Source organism: Plutella xylostella, chromosome 3, assembly GCF_932276165.1.
Source record: "Plutella xylostella chromosome 3, ilPluXylo3.1, whole genome shotgun sequence".
Taxonomy (NCBI): Eukaryota; Metazoa; Arthropoda; class Insecta; order Lepidoptera; family Plutellidae; genus Plutella; species Plutella xylostella.
This window is the reverse complement of record NC_063983.1, coordinates 8,857,472-8,879,051: the sequence shown is the minus strand read 5'-3', so window position 1 is coordinate 8,879,051 and position 21,580 is coordinate 8,857,472. Positions and strand designations below refer to the sequence as shown.

The following is a 21,580-nucleotide window of genomic DNA, read 5'->3' as shown; positions in this document are numbered from 1 at the left end:
AAACTAATCTGTGATCGTTTGACATTTTTATTTTATTAGTATCATTTCATTCATTCACTGGCCGTCAGTTTTCTTCGTTCATTCAATTTGTTTTATTTTCAAAGCTGAAGCCGGTCACGCTGCACGTCCTTTGGCTTTGTAAATAATAAATTTTGCAAATATTAAATAAAAACCAATTCGGTCCTGTCTGTAGTACTACTAAGAAGTGCTACGTTTAAGACTTTATTAACGGTCTTTTAAATCGGGAACAATAACTATGGAGAAGGCGGCAAACTTGGTAGTTTCCAGTCCGAATTTAAAATACACCGAAGATTACATACATTCGGAGTATAGATACGAAGAAGCCTTAGTTACTAAGAATGAGGATGAAGTTGTGGTAAGTTTCCTCACTGAACATTACATCTATCCACTTTAAATACCACTAGTTGCTGACGGAATTTTATCCTTATTGATTTGCCATTTTTCCTGGAAATCCGTAATAATTCTGTTTAAATCCCATGAAATCACTGCATATTCTTGAATCATAGATGAAGATAATAACATTAAAACGTAGTGTGTTAAAGCTACTGCATTTAATGATAGTGAATGAACTTGAACGCATTTTATTTCGGCCGACCTTGAACTTGACCATTGATGCAAGTTCACGCGCCGGCCGGCGGCACTGCACCGCTGATTGAATGACACGGAGGAAACGTGCTTTGACGCGTAGATGTCGTGCATTTAGTTTTTTGATGCCCTACGTTGCCACTTTTCTTATTAGATCCATATCCTAACAAGATAACTGTGTTGTTGGAATGGAATCCGTTTGGAAAATATATTTAATAAACTTAAAAAAAAATTATAACTCAACCAATGATTTCAAAAGGAAGGATTCCGAAGGAAACACCCATCAGAATGTTTTTTCAATATAATATGACACCAGCACGCTGGTCCTAATTCATGCAAATTATGACAGATATATGAGATTTTAGGGCCAATGTGAGTGTGTCATTTTCTAGAGTGGTTGGGCATGTCCTTATGCTAGTAATAAATAAGTTAATGAACTCAACTCTTTAGGAAGGCCTAGGGTATTATTATATCCAGCAAGGCAAACTGATAGTCGTAGTTAAAAGAAAAAAACATTCCTAATCAACAGTCATACCATCTCTACCCAGGTTACCCCATTCAGCGTGTCACTATCAATCCGCACGGAGAGGAAAGTACCCAAGGTGGGGGTGATGCTGGTGGGTTGGGGCGGGAACAACGGGTCCACGTTCACAGCCGCCGTGCTCGCTAACAGACAACAACTGTCGTGGAACACCAAGAATGGACAGATGGACTCTAACTGGTGAGACTGAAACTGTAGCCTTAATAATACATTTGATATTATGTACTTACATAGTTTAATTTTACATAGATTTGTTTAGTCTTGCAGGATAGCTTTAATCCTGTAAGGGTGTAATCAAAAATATTTACCATATCTTTCACCATTATAAAGCTACATTATCCCTGAGTGCTATAATCTATTTTTATCCTGAAATTCCCATGGGAAATCCTCTCAAGATGATGCAAAGCTCACATGGAAATCTATTAATAAATCAAATCCATAAACCATGTGTAAAGAGAAACAACTAAGCATGTAAATTCTCACCAGGTATGGCTCAATAACGCAGGCCTCGACCGTGCGTCTGGGCATCGATGAGAAGGGACAGGAAGTTTACATACCCATGAGCCAGATGCTGCCCATGGTGCACCCTGATGACCTGGGTAAGTGGTAGTCATACTTTACATACTTCAGCTTACATAAGTTAGGTGCTTTTGAACGTAAATAGCTGTCTTCCGGCACCAATCTGCCAGTTTCAAAATTTTGTTCATGATGAAGCAAAGACAAACTTCGCTGTTCTGAGTCCCAATCACATTATTGTGTTTGGCTCGGTTAAATACGAATTTATCGGGTAGATAAAAATGCTTTTCGATGGGGCAGTGAGACTGCCTAAATCAACTAAAAGCTGTGTACTGTGACTTATGCAAGCCCTTACAAGATAAGTACTTGACTGCTGATTGTATGTTTTCACCGATATTGCATGTTCCCAACCAATTATGAGACTGCTATTATACCTGAAAGCATTCAAGATAATGACCTAACGAGATTCCACTAAAATTAGACCACCCAGGGATGTTCCAGCAACATAAAACAGTGTCTCCTGTTTCCCAGAAATCCATATTCGGTGGAGTTATTCATTTTACTAACGACATGAGTAATTTTTTAAACAATTAACATTGACAAATCCCATCGCCCAATGATTCCGATTCGGCCCTAGTGATTTAAGGATTGGGTTATCTTCAAACCTTTTTTTGAAATGACGAATACATTTTTTTACTTTATCATTGGCTTTGAGCCTTTGTTTTCTTGCTATACATCCTCACCTATTCCCCCTAGTGATCGACGGGTGGGACATCAGCCCGCTGAACCTGGCGGAGTCGATGGCGCGCGCGAAGGTCCTGGACTTCGACCTGCAGCAGAAGCTCAAGAAGGAGATGTCTGCCATGAAGCCGCGACCGGCCATCTATGATCCAGACTTTATAGCTGCTAATCAGGTGAGTGGGAATCACAATACGATTTTTTTCTAGCTGGCTGCAAAGTTATTTCGTGGTTCTGGGATAAAAAGTAGTCTACACATTAATTCAGGGCGTCAGCTAACTCCATACCAAATTTCATTAAATAGAATGAACTCAAAAGTTGTTGAGTTTGTTACTCAAAATTTTAATATTATAGACGCTAAAGTTGACGACCTTTTTATCCCAGAATTCACACGGAAAAAATTTACAGCACGCGGGCCAAGGGCGTACCCAGGTAGGAGCAGAAGAATCCCCCCCTAGAAGATAAAATATACGTAAATTTTCCTTACAAGTGGGAATTAAAAACGTGTTACTTACTGTGCGCAATATGAAGTGTTGGAAACAAAGTATCTTTTCTTTTCAGTCAGATATTTTGATTTAATATTCTTTTATCTATAATGTTTCAATATAACCCGACCGACCATCATCTCGGAACAGGTCTGAGCTGCCCCCCCCCCCCCCCCCTAGCTGAAATCCTGGGTACGGCCTTGACGCGGGCAACAGTTATACTGAAATACAGGCCTTTTGCGATTTGCATAATTATGATCTGAAATATACTTCTGCCTATTTGATAAGTACTGTATATTTTAGATTAGATACAATGTTTAGCCTATACCTGTTTTTACCTGGAAACGGACACTGTAATATTTCTAATCAACACTTCTGACTGCCAAGAATTGAAAACGTGTGTAGGTCCATAGATACAATGCACTGATGGCGTGCCAAACAGCTGTTTGGGCTTACAAACTTGCAACCATAATATTAATATATCTATTTTTACATGACGCACTTCAATATGGTCATAGATTCATGCGAAATTTATTTATAGGGACTAATACTATCGATAAGGAAACCATACAAAACTAAGTACGTAAACCTTAAGTAGGTAATTCGTAGTTTTATATTGCGTTTATGACAAATAGGTACATAATAAAGTGCACATTGTATGAACCCATAAAATAGTCGGTACCTATATTCTTACTTGCTTATACGTAAGATTAATAATGTTGTTTGTCGCGTGACCATGCTAGACATCGTATGATCTGCTATTTAAGTGCATACGTAAGACCTAGGAATTATGTCTGTTTAAGGCTTGTGTGTATCATCATAGCGTCATCAGTTTTCATATAGTCACTACATACAAGCCTACTCCTTTTAATAAATACTGCGTTACTGATGTTTTCCAGTGATTTTCACGTTTATGAGTATTAGAAAATTTGTAGCTAAGTTTAACGAGAATAATGCAATGCCACGTCACAGCAAATTAAAATCCCATATATTTTCCTGTAATAAAATTAAGTCGAGCCTTATAATGAACAACACGTGTAAGTCGTGTAACTGGGTTATAAAATATGTAATACCTATACATATACATCGATTAGGAACTATGGGAATGCGGATGTTACTATGCACAAATTGCACATTGTATTTGTACAATAAATAAGTAGGTACTGCTACGCACATAAGCCGCCACCGTAAGTAAATTTTGTTGAATCTCTCAATCTTACATCAGGAATTGTACCTGGTGAACGAAAATCGTTGATTTCCGTGCATGTACAATTTGTAAATACTAACAAAATAACGTAATGGATTATGCACTTAATAGCCATCAGGCAGTGCCTATTCCAAGCCATGAATATGCATTCTGCTCTATATGCATTTGACGTCGACCTTGACCATTACTACGTTCTATCTTCTAGTTTAATCTAAATCTAAAGCTAAGATTTTTCAAACGCTCTATGGTCTACCTACTTTTAGGTAGGTACTTTTTTAGGTTTTCTTAAACATACAGTAGGTACTTTCATCATACATCAACATTTTCTTCCAGTTCATAGTAGCCAGAAGTTTATTCAGTCAAATGTGATCTCATAATATCGAACTCAGACAAAACAAAAATCACGCATCTATATTCTTTCAAAATGAATGGCGATGAGTGATCGTAGTTTACAAATGGCATGGAATGAATCGAAGCCAGTGATTTTCCTGCGAAGGCGAGCGTTTCTGTTTATAAAACATTTGAATGTCCTACCCAGGTTTTGTGTTACGATCTTTCGAAGAATGTTATGTCTAATTGATTCGCTTACATTTTGTTTCCGTCACACCTTTTAAATAACAATATATCCTAAAACTCTTGCTTTTATGTCTGCGATTAGTTTTTTATCTCCAACCTGCATATTGCCACAAGCACGAAGAATGTGGCATAACACAAGAGGCTCATGCCCAGTAACAAACTGATTAGTAGGCACAGTAGATATATAGGTCTATTAGAATTTGATACTTGTCGATAGGGAATTCGACAGCGCAGCAACCCTTTTGGCTTCCATTACCCTTTTTTAAACACCGTTTGTTCCGCAGGCCGACCGCGCCACTAACCTCATCAAGGGCTCCAAGTTCGAGCAGTACCAGCAAGTAAGGGCCGACATTCGCGATTTCAGAGACAAGAACAAGCTGGACAAAGTGTTCGTGCTGTGGACCGCTAATACTGAACGGTGAGTTTTATATAGGCCACTGCTAGTGTTACTAGCACGTGCTAGGTATGGCTGTTTTTAACAGTATGCGGATTTAATTACGCACGCGGCATTGCCCCGCATGCGGTCATATAAGTATTAATTCTAACGCGTGAAAATGGCGTGCCGCATGCTGTTCAAAACAGCCTATCCTAGTATTCATTTTTTAAAATATGTGTAATATATTTGTAGGAAACGCGCCATTTTCACGTCTCCTTTGGAGAGCATTATAACACTCAGGGATAATGTAAAACTATAATATGGGGAGATTTTATTAAATTGGTCGTGCGGTAAATCGGTGCGGCGGCGGAAGTGTTTGTAATACATAAGTGTATATTCAACATTATCATCCAATAACTGGCCACTGCTGGACACAGGCCTCACCCAAACAGCTTCACAACATTCGGTCCTCGGTCTTCTTCATACAATCACCATCGATAGTTATCCATCACGACCCATTACGTCCCCACTGCTGGGGCACGGGTCTCCTTCCAATGAAGGAAGGGTTTAGGCCTAGTCCACCACGCTGGCCAAGTGCGGGTTGGTGGACATATCGATAGTTATGCAACAAGTAAATCCTGAGGTTAAACACACGCGTACATCCAGAATTCAAGGGTATCGATCGACTGAGTGCTATAAATAGAACTGGGTCACAACTACCCTCCCTCTGTACTCTACGTAATGTATATTATAACAACCTGAAACTAATAATAATAACATTTTCTCTATATAGTTAGTAAGGTACAGTTTATACCCGGGATCTCCTTTTGTATACGACACATATATCCCATTTACAAATGTTTCAGTGGAAAGTAGAGTAGGTACTTACCTGCTCTATGTAGTACTAGGGTTAGGTTAGGTAAGTATAACGTATCGTGTACTTAATAATATGCGAGTATCGAAATATAGATGATAATAATTTATGTTCTAAAATTAGTTGAATGCCTAATACTTTTCTCTAATCTTCCACGTACATAGCTAATGATGTTAATGAACCTAGGTGCAGGTCATTAACTTGTGTTAGTCACAGGCATACCGTTTTAGTAGGTAGGTATATCTTCTTTCAAAAGTCAGCGAAATTAATTAATTTTGCGCTATTAGTGGAACGCAAAGCTATCACATTTCTATGACGATACCTTATTAGACCGAATATAATTTGCTTACGTATCTATATAAAAAATAATACACGTATTTATGTAAAATTTTACAGTTTTTGTTACTAAGAGAGCAATAGTAGCGGTAAAAGCATAGAACACGTGTTTTGAATATTAAGTGGCTGTATTTTTTGTGCTGAATTTTAATGAACTTGTAGATTCTAATCAGACAAATGATCATGTGGGAAAAAATTAGACCTGTGTAAAGCGTGCATTTGATTTGGCAAAATTAAATTTAGTTTATATTTCTCATCATCATTATAATCATCAGGCCGTCATATATGATATAAATACCTATAGTAACAACCATTATTGTAATACCTTCTTAAGGGCCCGTACAGGGTGACGTGCCGCCCCAATTTTGGGTTTTCAATGCTCTTCACACAGCACAGGCAGTGACACGCACACATGTAAGTTTGCACAGTGGGTCGATAAACTTTTACTCGCCAACTTTATTGACAATTATGTTCAAGTACATTTTGGGTGATTTTAGGGTAAGTAAGTATAATTCTTACACTGGTAGGCACCAGGAAAGAGTAGAAATTAATAGGGGTGCCACTTTACTCTATACTCGGAACCCGATTAGCTTTCTCAAACAAATGTGGTATTTACTTGTAGAAAGGTAACTAAAAGTATTAAAGTGTAGATAATAAGTTTCGGGCATCCTCCAGCCAACTGAACCCCGACAACAAAGCAAAGTAAATACATAGTGTCGCAAAAGGGCTGTACTAAGCCAAAAGGGGATGACTCAAGGGGTCATTCTGAACAACTTTTGTTCTACGAGATTTGCCTTAATTGTGTTACTCCTTTTTACCCGACTGCCGAAGGAGGAGGGTAATGTTTTTTGATTGTATGTATGTATATATGTATGTTTGTCTGTTTCTTTGTTCCCTCCTGTAGCCTAAACGGCTTGATAGATTTTGATGTATGAGGTATTGTTAGAAGCGTATTGATGGCGCGATGGCTATAGGCTATGTGACGTTCAATTAAAATGTACATAGCGCCCTCTTGAGGACATAACGTGATGATCGAAAAAATAATAATTCAACTTTGCCGTGTAAGGTATCAAATGAAAGGGCTTGATTTTCACATTACAAAAATATGCATATTGAAGGTATTTAAATAACAACACCAAAATTATTGAAATAAAAAATTATCATGAAATACCTACCGACGTAAAATTTCATAAAATAAAAACAACTAAAAAGTTACAAATAAAAAAATACAATTATAAAAAACTAAAAACCTGACTGTACGCTAAAAACATGAAAACGAGTCCCAATGTTAATGGAAAGTATCGCAGGCGGGGACCAACTTGACCGCCACTCAAGGCCGTTTTCTAAGTAACATTCAGCTAAATGGTGAACCCTCTGCTGGTATAATTTGTTTATATACCGCTTTTTCAATACCTGTAAGTACATTTTTTGGCAGCATAATATTTTTACTTAATTTTAGGGTTTCGAACGTCAAAAGAAAAAAAGCAACCGTTATCGGATCTCTTTGTTGTCCGTCTGTCTGACTGACTGTCTGTCACCGCCCTTTTTCTCAGAAACGGGTAAAGATATCAAGCTTATATTTCGCATAGATGGGGAGTACCCAAAAAAAATATTATGGTACTCCCTGTCCCACACAAGTAAATTGGGGCTTATATTTTTTCCAGTTATTTTGATGTGTATCCTTTTTTTTTCTTTGTTGTTTTGTATAAGTATGTGTTTCTTTTCTTTAAATCTGTATTTTTTTGTTGTTGCTGTCTATGTGTCGAAAAAATGTATCTTTATCTTCAAATCACGCCATCTATCGTTTGTTTTTTTTGTGGCTACTGTCTATAGAAGAAATTCCGTCATTGACAATTTTACGTTACGAATTTATTTTTATTTTTACATTTTCGTGGAGAATCAACAGCATTTTGTTAATAAATAATTATTACTTATGAACACATAACAACTTGATGCCATTAACAGAATGAACTTAGTAAACCCAGTAAACCTTACACATCCAGAGGAAAAACAAAATCTCTTTCTCTCTCTCTGAAAAACATACTCAATAGCCCAAACTCGATCTTTGAAATAAAATTGAGCCACCACCGTGTTACTGCCCTCATCAGATCCTCACGAGACCATACCTCAACCAGCACCAAGAGACTGTATTTTTGATCCCTAACCTAATGTTCGTGCGTATTGTCATCACTTAGATCCATTCGCTATATTCCTGCTCCTCATCAGACCTTTACGAGACTCTAATATCACGAGAATATTGCACACTATCTAATTTAATTTAATGTATTGAATATACTGGAAGAATTATGCTTCCTCAATTTCAAATCAAATTATGTTGGTGTCATAAAAGTTGAAAAAGTGCAATGACAACCAATGTGCAGTGATTTTGTATCTGTACACGATAAGATCGCGAGCTGTCAGTGCTGCCTAAACCGACGTGACCCTTCTTTGGAGGCCAGCGGCCAACTGAGTCAAACGTCACTTGTGTTTATGATTTTATAACACAGAAAGCCGCCATAGATATTTGTATGAAGATTTGAGGGAAAAAATTGCTCAAGTTTGGGATTAATTTACACAAAATAAGTGTGTGTTTATTAAAAAACAAGGTATTTAGCGCCTAGTCCAAGCCTTTAACTTTATAATATGATAAAAATCATATGAAAATTCTTAATAATTACGACACAGTTGTTACAATACGGGAGTGTGATTGACTGGTTTTTCTTGATATTCTGAAATTAATTTACAGTTATCCATAATCATTTACTTAAATTCGAATCATTCAGCACCTAGCTAGACTCTTCAACTACCTGTGTGATTTTTTTCAAGGCTGTAGAGCATCATTTACTACATAATTCTATGACAATGCCAACCCTCGATTCCCTATTGCAGACCCTTAAAATGTTTTAAGTTGTCACCATTTCTTGGACTACTGTCAAATCCTCCTTTGATTGTACAGATTTCACTAGTATGTGTTTCATATAAAAATACGGCATTGTACCCCATTATAGTTCATATAAAATGTATTAGAACGTCAATTTCTATGCTTCCCTTCACTAAATAATGTATGTATTTACTCCTCCGCAGCTACTGCGACGTGACGGCGGGTGTGCACGACACTTCAGACAACATCGAGAAGGCGCTTCGCAACAACCACCCCGAGATCTCGCCGTCCACCATCTTCGCACTCGCAGCTATTGATGAGGGGGTCAGTAACAACTATTATCATAATTATTTGTTGAATAGAATTTAAATGGCATTCGAGAAGGGCCACTAAATAATTTTGCGGTATAACAAAAGTTCATCAGAAGGTTGCGTGAAAGAGTCGTGGTGGCATAACGGATAAGATTTCGACCCTGAATTGTTCAAATGCAGGCATGTGCCAATGTATTCGTTATAAAAAATTGTACTATTCATAGAATAGAATTCAAGTAAATTTGTGACCTTACATGCATCGTACAATTCGTACATCTAGAATCTAGATGTACGCGCGACTTTATGTATCACGTGGGTACAAATGTACAACAAAAAATGGGATGATCCATTGCGAGTTACCTCCGACTACACCTTCGAGGATTATTACAGTGATATATGTATATGTGTAAAAACACCCGCAATGTGATAGACTAGAATAGAATATATCTTTATTGGTTTGGTCACCACAAATTAAAACACAAAGAGAACTTATAAACTAGGAACAATGAACAATAGGTGGCCTTATCGCTAAGAGCGATCTCTTACAGGCAACCTTAAACATAAAGAAATAAAAGTAAAGAAAAACTATAGCTACATAAATACTAACACGAGTGTCTAATGCCGTCTTGTTCCCCCACAGTGTTGCTACATAAACGGCTCGCCCCAGAACACGCTAGTCCCGGGTGTAGTTGACCGAGCGGAGCGGCGCGGCGTGGCGGTGGCGGGCGACGACTTCAAGTCGGGGCAGACCAAGATCAAGTCTGTGCTGGTCGACTTTCTTGTTGCTGCTGGTATGTTTTGTATTATATTCTAGGATGTAAAAAGTTCTCCAGTGTAAACATAGCGCTCTCAAGTGTAAAATGACCTCATGGGCTGAACAATGGATGTTCTCCTGGTATTCTAATTTAACGTTGCGCAAATCCATACTAGTAGATTTGAAAACCATATCCCGTGCGCAACTCGTCGTGTGAATATGCGGGTATTATTCAAGCGATCCTAAGCTAAAGGTATGGCGATTCTCGAGAATTACACAGAAAAGGCATAAGGCACCTGCACTTACATGACGCGCAATTTGGGTTCAGATCTGGACTTTCCACTGAAAGCGCGATATTAAGTCTCAAGCATGCTGTTCAGTACTACACAAAACGAAATACACCGGTATACGCCTGTTTCCTGGACCTCTCCAAAGCGTTTGACTTAGTTTCATATGACGTGCTGTGGGGTAAGCTAGGTGACAGGGGGGTGCCGGTGGAAATCATAAGTATGTTTCAGTACTGGTACTCTAGTCAGTCAAAGAGGTGGGCTGGCTCCCTCTCGGAGCCATATGTGTTGGATTGCGGGGTGCGGCAAGGGGGGTTGACGTCTCACAAGCTCTTCAACGTATATGTTAACGACCTCATTGTTGGGCTGAGCGGCACCCGAGTTGGCTGTAGTATAGGGGGCGTAAGCGTGAATAACCTAAGCTACGCGGATGACATGGTGCTGCTGAGCCCAACTGTGGGTGGTCTTCGAGAGCTCTTGGCAATTTGTGAGAGATATGCTGCAGAACATGGCCTCGCTTACAATGTAAGAAAGTGTGAGTACATCGTCTTTGGGGCCCCCGGTAAGTGCCAGGATAGTTCACCTTATATCACTTTGAATGGCAAAAGTATAAAAAGGGTGAACAAATTCAAATATCTGGGTCACGTCATTGCCGAGGACCTTAAAGACGATGCTGATATTGAGAGGGAACGTAGGGCTCTAGCGATCAGGGGTAACATGCTTGTCCGCAGATTCTACCGGTGTAGTGAAGAGGTTAAGCTAACCCTGTTTAAAGCGTATTGCCAGAGTTTCTACACCGGGAGTCTGTGGGTAGACCATACTAAAAGATCGCTGGATATCCTGCGTATCCAATACAATAACATCTTTAGAATGCTGCTGGGACTGCCTCGCTTCTGCAGTGCATCGGGGATGTTTGCCGAATACCAAACGGATGGCTTCCACGCCATCATTCGGAAAAAAACAGTATCCCTGATCAACAGAGTGCGGGACAGTCACAACAGCATTCTGAAAACAGTGGCTGATGACCTGACGTTCTCCCTGTGGAAGTGTTTGGTGAGGAGGGTCATATGATCTTTTAAGAGACTAGTCTGAGTTCAATTTAATTTAATTTATATAATTCAGTTTATTTAGTTTAATTTAATTTATTAATTTAAATCTAAGTAATCAATATTATATTATTTGATTTCTTTTTAAATTGTTTTAAGTATTTAATGTAAGATTTATAATTAATGACTGATTTTATACTTATATGGACCTCATTGTCTGAAATAAACGATTTTTATTTTATTTATTTATAAGGTGAAGGCGCGGCACAGGTATCTTCCCGCTTCAAAATGTTTCACTACATAATGTAGGTAAGCGGCCCGTTCTAAAGTATGTGCCGCGCATTCGCCTTATGCCATTTCTGTGTGTTTTGCGCCTTAGGTAGGTAGTACATAGCTCCATTAAGGTACATAGAGGTCCCTTCGTACGTACATGATGCATGAGCATGCTAGTCCCGAGCGTGGCGTATCTAAGTTAAAGGTATCCATAGAAATATCCCAAAGAAACTATCTATGGCAAAAAAATAAGGAAGATCCCGATAATGAAGTATTGAGAGGACAGCTAATCAAACAGAGAAACCAAGTTACCAAAACAATAATGAAAGCCAAGAATAAGTACTATCAGAACAAGTTCAATTTATGTTCAAAAAAACCAAAGAAAATGTGGGAATTAATTAACAGCCTATGCAATAACAAAGTAAAAACAACTAGTGCTCCTTCACAATTAGTTACCGAATCTGGTACCATAACTGATTTACCAGGCATATGTGAATGCTTCAACTCCTTTTTTCCACGATAGGTTCAACATTAGCTGATAAAATAACATCGAAATATCCGTTGTCTGATAAAGAGTCAATCAAACCAAAAATAATAAACGCTCAGCTCGTAGACTTTACACCATGCACACCAGATGAAATAAGTAAAATTATCACTAAATTAGATTCTAATACCAGTACCGGCGTAGATGGTATAAGTACCAAGAGTTACAAGTGCATAAAGGATATTATAGCGGAGAAACTTGCTTATAGTCTAAATAAATGCATGAATGATGGAGAGTTCCCAGACGACATGAAAGTGGCTAAAGTTTCTCCTGTGTTTAAATCCGGAAATAAATCAATACCTGGAGACTATAGACCAGTTTCAGTTTTACCGGTGCCATCTAAAGTTTTTGAGAAAGTAATACATACACGCTTAGAACATCATATGACACAAAATAATATACTTAATGATCGTCAGTACGGTTTTCGACCACAATCCAATACGTTATCAGCAACCGTAGATTTAGTAACAGATATTAGATCCAGCATCGATAGGAAAAACATAGTTCTTGGTATATTCATTGATTTGAGAAAAGCATTTGACACAGTGAGTCACAAGCTTTTACTAAATAAACTAAATGAAATAGGTATAACTGGTCAAGCACACAAAATCTTTGAATCATACCTAACTAACAGATATCAAACCGTTAAAATTAATACCTCTCACTCAAAGCAGCTCTCATAAAATAACATGTGGCGTCCCGCAAGGATCAATATTAGGACCAATACTCTTTCTGATTTATGTTAATAATATATGTGATATAGGATTACGTGGTAAGATTACTTTATATGCGGACGACACATGTCTATTTTATTTTGGTAATAAAATGAATGATATAATTTCAGAAGCTCAAGAAGATCTTGATAAACTGTCAACTTGGTTCAAATACAACCTTCTAACCATAAACACATCAAAAACTTGTTACATGGTATTCACAGCCAAAAACAAAATTATACCGAATCATGAACCATTAACCATCGATGGCGATATATTGAGCAAATCTACCCAGGAAAAATACCTAGGCCTAGTGTTAGATCCAAGACTTACATGGCAAGCTCATATAGAACGAATCAGGTCCAAAATCAGAGCACTTACCGGCATGCTTAGGGGCATAACAGGCTGTCTACCTCGCAGTGTTCGATACACTATCTACAATAGTCTTGTCAAACCTCAAATTGAATACCTCATAGAAGTTTGGGGCTCTGCCGCCAAAACGCACATTAAGGAGATACAAATAGCACAGAATAAATTAATAAAGGTACTATTTTCATATGATTTCTTAACACCATCACAAACCATCTATAAGCAAACTAAAATTATGCACATTAAACAATTATATACATATATGACCTGTATACTGGTATTTAAAATTAAAAATAAATTAATCCATTCCAACATAACCTTTAAAACTCGGGAGCATAGATATCAAACTAGAACTAAAAATCACCTACAGCTTACAACACCGCGCACAGACTACGGTAAAAAAAATATATTGTTTGAAGGAGCACAGTTGTTCAACAAACTACCCAACAATATCAGAACGGAGCATAAACTGAAATTGTTTAAGAAAGGCCTTAAAGCATTTGTATTGGAACACGTCACCCTATAAAAAATACCTATTTAAAATTGTGCTAAAGTAATTATGAAACCTAAGATTTACTTTTATATACCTAAGTAATTTTTAGACTAGTTTTTAAATAGTGGTGAGAGTATATTGTACGTACATATTATAGTTATATAACATGTTTTTCTCATTTTAAGTGAATATGTATTTTGTATTCTTATGGGAAATAAATGTCTAAAACCTAAAAAAAACCTAAAGGTAGGTCGTCAGCCTATTCTCTAGTAGGTAATACATACCCTTAAGGTACCTAGAGGTCTCTTCGTACATACATGGTACATGAGCTCGCTAGTCCCGGGCGTAGTGGCCCGCGCGGCGTGGCGGTGGCGGGCGACAACTTCAAGTCGGGGCAGACCAAGATCAAGTCCGTGCTAGTCGACTTTCTTGTTGCTGCTGGTGTGTATTCTATTCAGCCCGTCTAGTACAGGTTCAATAGTTCATCGAAAACTATAAAAGTTTCAGTTTTCTCACATACAAAGTGGCGCTTCTAGCGGTAACTATCATGAAACTTTTGACAGATAATATTAATGTATGCAGGTGACAGAAGAAAACCAAAACTTTTTTCGTTTATATAAATTGCAAAACTCGTACTAGAGGCCCAGGAGGAAGGGATCCCTCCTGGCTGTGAGTGAAGTAGAGGTTGGCATAGAACATGGATACCACTTAAGGATAATCTGAGAGCATGGCAGTGCCTAGTTGAATTAATTATACTTCCCACAAAGCATAATTATGTGAGTATGGTTTGTCTGAGATAACTATTTTAACATGGATTCTAAAAGTTGGAAAAGGAATAGATCGGTCATGGTGTTGTCGAAAACGGGAGAGTAATGTATGAAGTGTACGTACATATCTGATAATAAGTATCATATTTCTATGCGTTTTAAATTTCTAATGTACTCGATGGGTATTTTATACATATTATAGTATTGACGCAATCTATTATTGCAGGACTTAAGCCGACTTCTATCGTGAGCTACAACCACCTGGGCAACAACGATGGAAAGAATCTGTCCGCACCGCAGCAGTTCCGCTCTAAAGAGGTACGCTAACGTCATCACCCAATAACGTTCCACTGCTGCACATCCAACCTCTATTAGCATGTGTGTCTTTATTTCATTCAGCCAACCCTTTAATGCCGCTGCAATAGGCATAAAGCAATATTAATACTTAGTGGCCATCTATGCAATTCAGTGAAATTTTCTGCCCTAGACGAAAGCGAAAGATGGCGCTTTTGATTTCGACTAAGACGGTATTTCTCGTTCTTCGTGAGTAATGTCTGGCTCACTCTCACAGCAGCTTTTATTTATACGTAATTTAATACATAATGTTTTTCTCATAGATCTCAAAGAGCAACGTGGTAGACGACATGGTGGCGTCCAACAGCATCTTATACAAGCCGGGGGAGAAGCCGGACCACGTGGTCGTCATCAAATACGTGCCCTACGTAGGTACGTATCTGCTACACAATTGACAATATTTCAAATAAAATGCTCACCGATTTTATTTTATTTTCGACGAGATATCACAAATTTAGATGACCTGTATTTTTTTATTTCTTAATATTTCTATGTTTTAATATTTTTTTTTAATTTCAAAGTTCAAAATATTTATAGTATGAGTGACGTCACGTCGAGGCTTTGGATAAAAATATTTTCGTTGCCTGCCTAACCTAAAAAAAAAAGTTGGATGACATTAACTTGACATGAACAAGGACCAATCAACTTCAACTTCAACTTTATTTTGTGGCAAGGACCAATCACGAACTTCCGTCATTGACAAGGACACATAATAGTGACAGACATTTGAGTGATGTTTGTCATTGTCATTGTCAAAGTGACATAACATGTTTTTTTTTGTTCATGTTTTAGAAGTAAAAGCGCGTTTAATTATTATGCCACATCGTGATGTCACGAATGATAATTTAGATTTTTATGTTTTTCTCTGAAATAAATCAATAGAAAAATCGGAAACATTTTTTTTTGTGAATATTAGAGCCATATCTCTAAATGGTTTTCGAATTTCAACTGTATAAAATTTTGAAATGTTGTCAATTTTTTTTTTATGCCCTTGAATACTAAGATGACATTAAAAGATGGCGACGCATACGGTCAAAAGGTGAAAGTCATATCTGTCGTAGAGTTGTGTCTGTCTGTACCCGGCCGTACTGAAGAATTTATTTATTTAATGGTAGACCTGTTCTGTTTGATACATACTTTCACGGGCATCCTGTAAAGCTGATCATTTTAGTTCATTTTTCTTAAACATGCTTTTGGAAAGTTAAGTCTTATTGTAGTCTGCTGACCATATTTTCAGCTGAATTCGTTAAAAATATCTACAATTTAAAATAATGACTTTTTGTTTTACACAGAATTCTAACAAGTACTACCAACTCATATCTCATCCAAATAATACAAAGATCTCTCCCTAACAGGCGACTCAAAGCGCGCAATGGACGAGTACACCTCCGAGATCCTTCTACACGGCACCAACACCATCGCCATGCACAACACGTGTGAGGACTCGCTGCTGGCCACGCCGCTCATACTGGACCTCGTGCTGCTGGCTGAGTTGATGCAGCGCGTGTCGTTCGCTCCCTCGGGCTCTCAGGGTAAATATACGCTCCGTCCGGCTCTCGGGGTAAATATGGGGGTTATTGTTTCAACACCATCGCCATGCACAACACGTGTGAGGACTCGCTGCTGGCCACGCCGCTCATACTGAACCTCGTGTTGTTAGCTGAGTTGATACAGCGGGTGTCATTCGCTCCCTCGGGCTCTAACGGTAAATATATACGCTCCGTCTGGCTCTGACGGTAAATATGGGAGTTATTGTTACAAACCCATCGCCATGCACAACACGTGTGAAGACTCGCTGCTGGCCACGCCGCTCATACTGGACCTGGTGTTGTTAGCTGAGTTGATGCAGCGGGTGTCGTTCGCTCCTTCGGGCTCTAACGGTAAATATAAGCTCCAACCGGCTCTGACGGTAAATATGGGAGTTATTGTTACAACACCATCGCCATGCACAACACGTGTGAGGACTCGCTGCTGGCCACGCCGCTCATACTGGACCTCGTGCTGCTGGCTGAACTCATGCAGCGGGTGTCGTTCGCTCCCTCGGGCTCTGAAGGTAAATATACGCTGCATTCGGCTCTCAGGGTAAATATGGGAGTTTTTGTTAGAGGAGTTAGATTGGGTTTAGAAACAACACGTGTGAGGACTCGCTGCTGGCCACGCCGCTCATACTGGACATGGTTCTACTGGCTGAGCTCATGCAGCGGGTGGCGTTCGCTCCCTCGGGCTCTCAGGGTAAATATACGCTCCCTCTGGCTCTCAGGGTAAATATGGGAGTTATTGTAACAAAGCCATCGCCATGCACAACACGTGTGAGGACTCTCTCCTGGCCACGCCGCTCTTACTGGACCTCGTGCTGCTGGCTGAGCTGATGCAGCGGGTGTCGTTCGCTCCCTCGGGCTCTGAAGGTAAATATACGCTCCGTCCGGCTTTCAGGGTAAATATGGGATTTATTGTTAGAACAGTAACGTTGAGTCTAGCTACAACACGTGTGAAGACTCGCTGCTGGCCACGCCGCTCATACTGGACCTCGTGCTGCTGGCTGAGCTGATGCAGCGGGTGTCGTTCGCTCCCTCGGGCTCTAACTAGCTCAGGATAAATATGTAGTTCATTTTTAGAGTGGTAAAGTAGTGAGCTGGTCGTACCTGCTGAAGAATCTAAAACCATTGTAGGTGAGTTGTTGAGTGTAAACCATAAACGTGCAAACGTTGCATGTAAGCCCTTGGGAGAGGCTTATGACCATTGAATTGCGGGTCTATTTGTGGTTTCTTTACAATGGTGTTGCTGTGGAATATTTATATAGGGTGAGTCTTTCATAGGTGCATATCCGGAAGTATGTTACAGAGCTTTTCATTCTGAACAATTTTTGTTATAATGACCTTATGAAACCTACCTATGAAAGACTCACCCTGTATATGGGGTATACAATAAATTTGTGTATATAAACATAATAATATTTTCTACCTTTCTACTTGCAGACTACACAGCCATGCACCCGGTCTACTCTATCCTGTCGTACCTACTCAAGGCTCCGCTGGTCCCGGGGGGGGCTCCCGTGGTGAACGCGCTCGGCAGCCAGCGCCGCGCCGTGGAGGGCGTGCTCAGGGCGTGTCTGAGCCTCCCGCCCGTTACTTGCATGCAGTTGGAGCATAAGGTATAGCAGTTTGATAATTCTACATGCTATGTCATTGCGCAAAACACTTTACGTGGCCTTCTAGGCACCGAGAGAGGCGCGAGAGGAAAGTGACACAACCTGGGCTAGTAGCACGGGGCATAATTTTTGCATCGCGCTCACTCACATCGTGCAGCCTCAAGAGCACGACGGAAAACTTTTGTGACTTAAATGCGCTCCGTGCTAGCCCTTCCCTTCTGGTGACTCCATTGGTACTCGGTCTTATGTCATTTTCAAAGGCTTGATAGCCTTTGAGGCGGTGCTCGTGTTTAATTAGCTTAACCCAGGTCTACGCAGGTGGGGCTAAGGAAGGTAATTTATCACAAGCTGCTCTAAGACCACGAAAAGCCGAGTTAACAAAATTACTTTCAAAATTAGAGCCATATCCATGCAGTCGCTATTCGTATGGAAAGAGCAATTTATCTACTTAATACACTTTCTCATTCCGCAGGTCCCGTTCATGATGAAGCAGCTTCGTTCGGGCGCCCTATTCGCGTCCTGCCACCCCTCTAAGAAGCAGAAGATCTCCCACAGCAACGGGGACCAGTGAGCAATCTTGTAATAATCCCACCTTACTCGACGACACTAAGCTCTCAGACCCATTCGTTTGTATCGATGCTGGAATTAATCTGGTGTTTATTTAATGGTTTGTGCATAACACAAGCAACAGGATTTATGATATCTTAGGAACTTTAATGAATGAAGTAGGTGTAGCACAGGGCGCAATTAAGACGCGATAAAAGTTTTCCGTCGCGCTCGCTCTTGAGACTGCGCGATGTTAGTGAGCGCGATGCAAAACTTTTTTCACGTCTTAAATGCACCCCGTGCTAGCCCTTCTGGTCCTATTATGCCTTTTTGATCTTTGGTAATGTGTTTAAACAATCACGGAATTGTTTAACTTCCTTCAAATATTTGGTCGATTCGAGGCATTGTGTACCTATTACCTATTCTAATTCGATTGAAAACGAATATATCTCATTAAATTATTATAAAATAAGTATATATAACATTATATAAACTATTTATGTAATGTTATGTCGTAGATTGTAATGGATAAATTGTGATTGTCTTTAAGGGGCTTGTATTATTTTAATGTGTAGAATTCATTCTATGTCATTTTGAAGCGATGTAATAGTTTAGTTAAAGATCTGCCTATGTACTTATTTATCGCAAGGGGAAACACAATTAAATATTCCATAGGTATAGGAGTTTCGTTTCCATGTAATAGTTTAGCACAAGATGTTATATGTATTACCTATATGTATATGCAGATATTATTTACGATGAGAGAATTTATTTTTATGTTACGTTTGTTTTGTGCGTAAACATTTTAGTATTTAAGTCACTGAGGCCATGTAAGTAAATTGATAATTTTTCTTTTTATAATTTTTTACACATTTTACAGAAGAGATCTGTGTTACAGTATTGTTTCAAGATATAAATGATTTTATAAGTAGGTATATTATGTGAACCTATTACATCATAGTTCTCGCAAGTTCGTAACATGTATTAAAAGACCCACGAATGTTCAAACAACATTGTATCTTGTTGAGGAAGACGTAAGTGATGATATTTATATAAAATACTAACACCTAGAACTTAAACAACATTATGCCAGTATTATTGTTATCTTAGCAAATAATTGTTTTATCGTTTGATACATTAGTAGCAATATACTTATAAGTGATTTAATCTCAGTGGCTGTTTTAAACATGTGTATTATTTGTATTTAAATATTATAGCACGCTTAGATTATGTGCCCAAAATGAGTGAATTAACATATTCATTGTAATCTTTATATCCGTATCCGTACGACAGAAGTTATATTATATCAGATATATCACAGTTATCTTATAAAATGTTTATGAAGTGTGCATTTATGTTCAAATAAATATATTTTTAACTGGAATCCGTTGTTTATATTTTTGTTACTTTTGTATTTGCAACATACTTACAGGTTTTTGTAAACGTGGTATTAGAAGCTCTTCTTAGGCGGCCACTCGATCAATTATATTGCGCAATATTGAAAATTGTGCAATATAATTCATCGTCTAGGGTTAATATTGAAGATTGCGCAAACGTCATTTGAATTCTAAACGCAATTCAATATTATTGCACAATCAATATATTGCACAATCTTATTGTAGGTCGGGTCCGCCTAAAGATAGCTATCGTCGTAGCGATCGTCTAGTGGCCGCCTTAGATCTAAGGGCGGCCACTGGACGATCAATTATATTTCGCAATATTGAAAATTGTGCAATATAATTCATTGTCTAGGGCAGTGTTTTTCAACCTTTTTCATGATGCGACCCCCCTGAAATAAAAAAATATTTCGCGACCCCCTTAACCCTTCGGTTTTAATCATGTATGTGTATATTACCTACTAAATTAACAATATTCATTCCATACGACGTTTTTCTGGTCTCCATGATTAGGATTCGCAGTACCATACTTGTCTGATATAACAACACATTATAAGTACATCGGTTACGTTGCCATACGCTACGTACGTACGACTAATGCCATTGCGACCCGAATTTCTTTTGAAATTAGCTTTTCTTTTTCTCTTAATTTTATTGAGAAATTAAATACCTTGAATAAAAGTCTTCAAGTGTGAAATGAAAATTTAAAAGACAAAAATACTTGGATTTACAAGAAAAAATGACTTTTTGTAATGTGGTCGTCGTCATAGAACCAGGCAGGAGGGCGTCCCACGCAGCGTTTGCATGTTCGTGGTGTCCATTCGAGAACTCGGTTCTTCGGCAGATATGGCCAGTTCTGAGCGACTTTACATCGGTGGACCAGTCCTACCGTCAGTGTCCACGTCTCTGCACCATGCGTCATGACTGGCTTGACGCACTAGTTGAAGAATTTTGTCTTCAGGTTCTGAGGGATAGCCGAGGAGAATATGTGACGAAGTTACCCGAATGCAGCCAGTCCAGTTGGATGCGCCTTACAGCTTCCTTGTCGAAGTTGCATCTGCCTTGCAGAATAGTCTGCCCGAGGTATACATATTCTTGCACAACTTCGATAGTTGCCTCACCAACGATTACCGGTTCCGGTGACTTTCGTCTTTTCCAAGTGTATACCGAGGTCTAAACGTTGGGAAGCAGCATTTAGGTCACTTAGCATCCAGCTGAGTTCCTGCAGATTTTGCCATAATAACGATGTCGTCCGCGAAGCGGAGGTGTGACATCCAGTGCATTGGTGAACAGTTTCGCAATATTACATCCCCCTCTCAACCACGTTGCAGTTGGATAAGTCTTGTCTTGTGGTCCTGTACTTGGACAGTCATAGTAGCGGCATTGTACAGACACCTCAACACCTCGATATAGCGCCAGTCGATATGGCAGTTCTGCAACGA

At 39.0% G+C, this 21,580-nt stretch overlaps 1 protein-coding gene across 1 annotated transcript; it reads left to right on the top strand.

Annotated features, from left to right (window-relative positions):
* Nucleotides 1-83: 83 nt before the first annotated feature.
* On the top strand, nucleotides 84-19,227 carry LOC105393094 (inositol-3-phosphate synthase). Its single transcript, XM_048624407.1, has 12 exons — nucleotides 84-376; nucleotides 1,155-1,327; nucleotides 1,634-1,746; nucleotides 2,420-2,577; nucleotides 4,954-5,087; nucleotides 9,340-9,460; nucleotides 10,088-10,238; nucleotides 14,920-15,011; nucleotides 15,311-15,419; nucleotides 16,403-16,579; nucleotides 18,023-18,198; nucleotides 18,668-19,227. The coding sequence occupies exons 1-12, from the start codon at nucleotides 257-259 to the stop codon at nucleotides 18,764-18,766; spliced, it is 1,623 nt and encodes a 540-aa protein (XP_048480364.1). The 5' UTR covers nucleotides 84-256; the 3' UTR covers nucleotides 18,767-19,227.
* The last annotated feature ends 2,353 nt before the right edge of the window (nucleotides 19,228-21,580 follow it).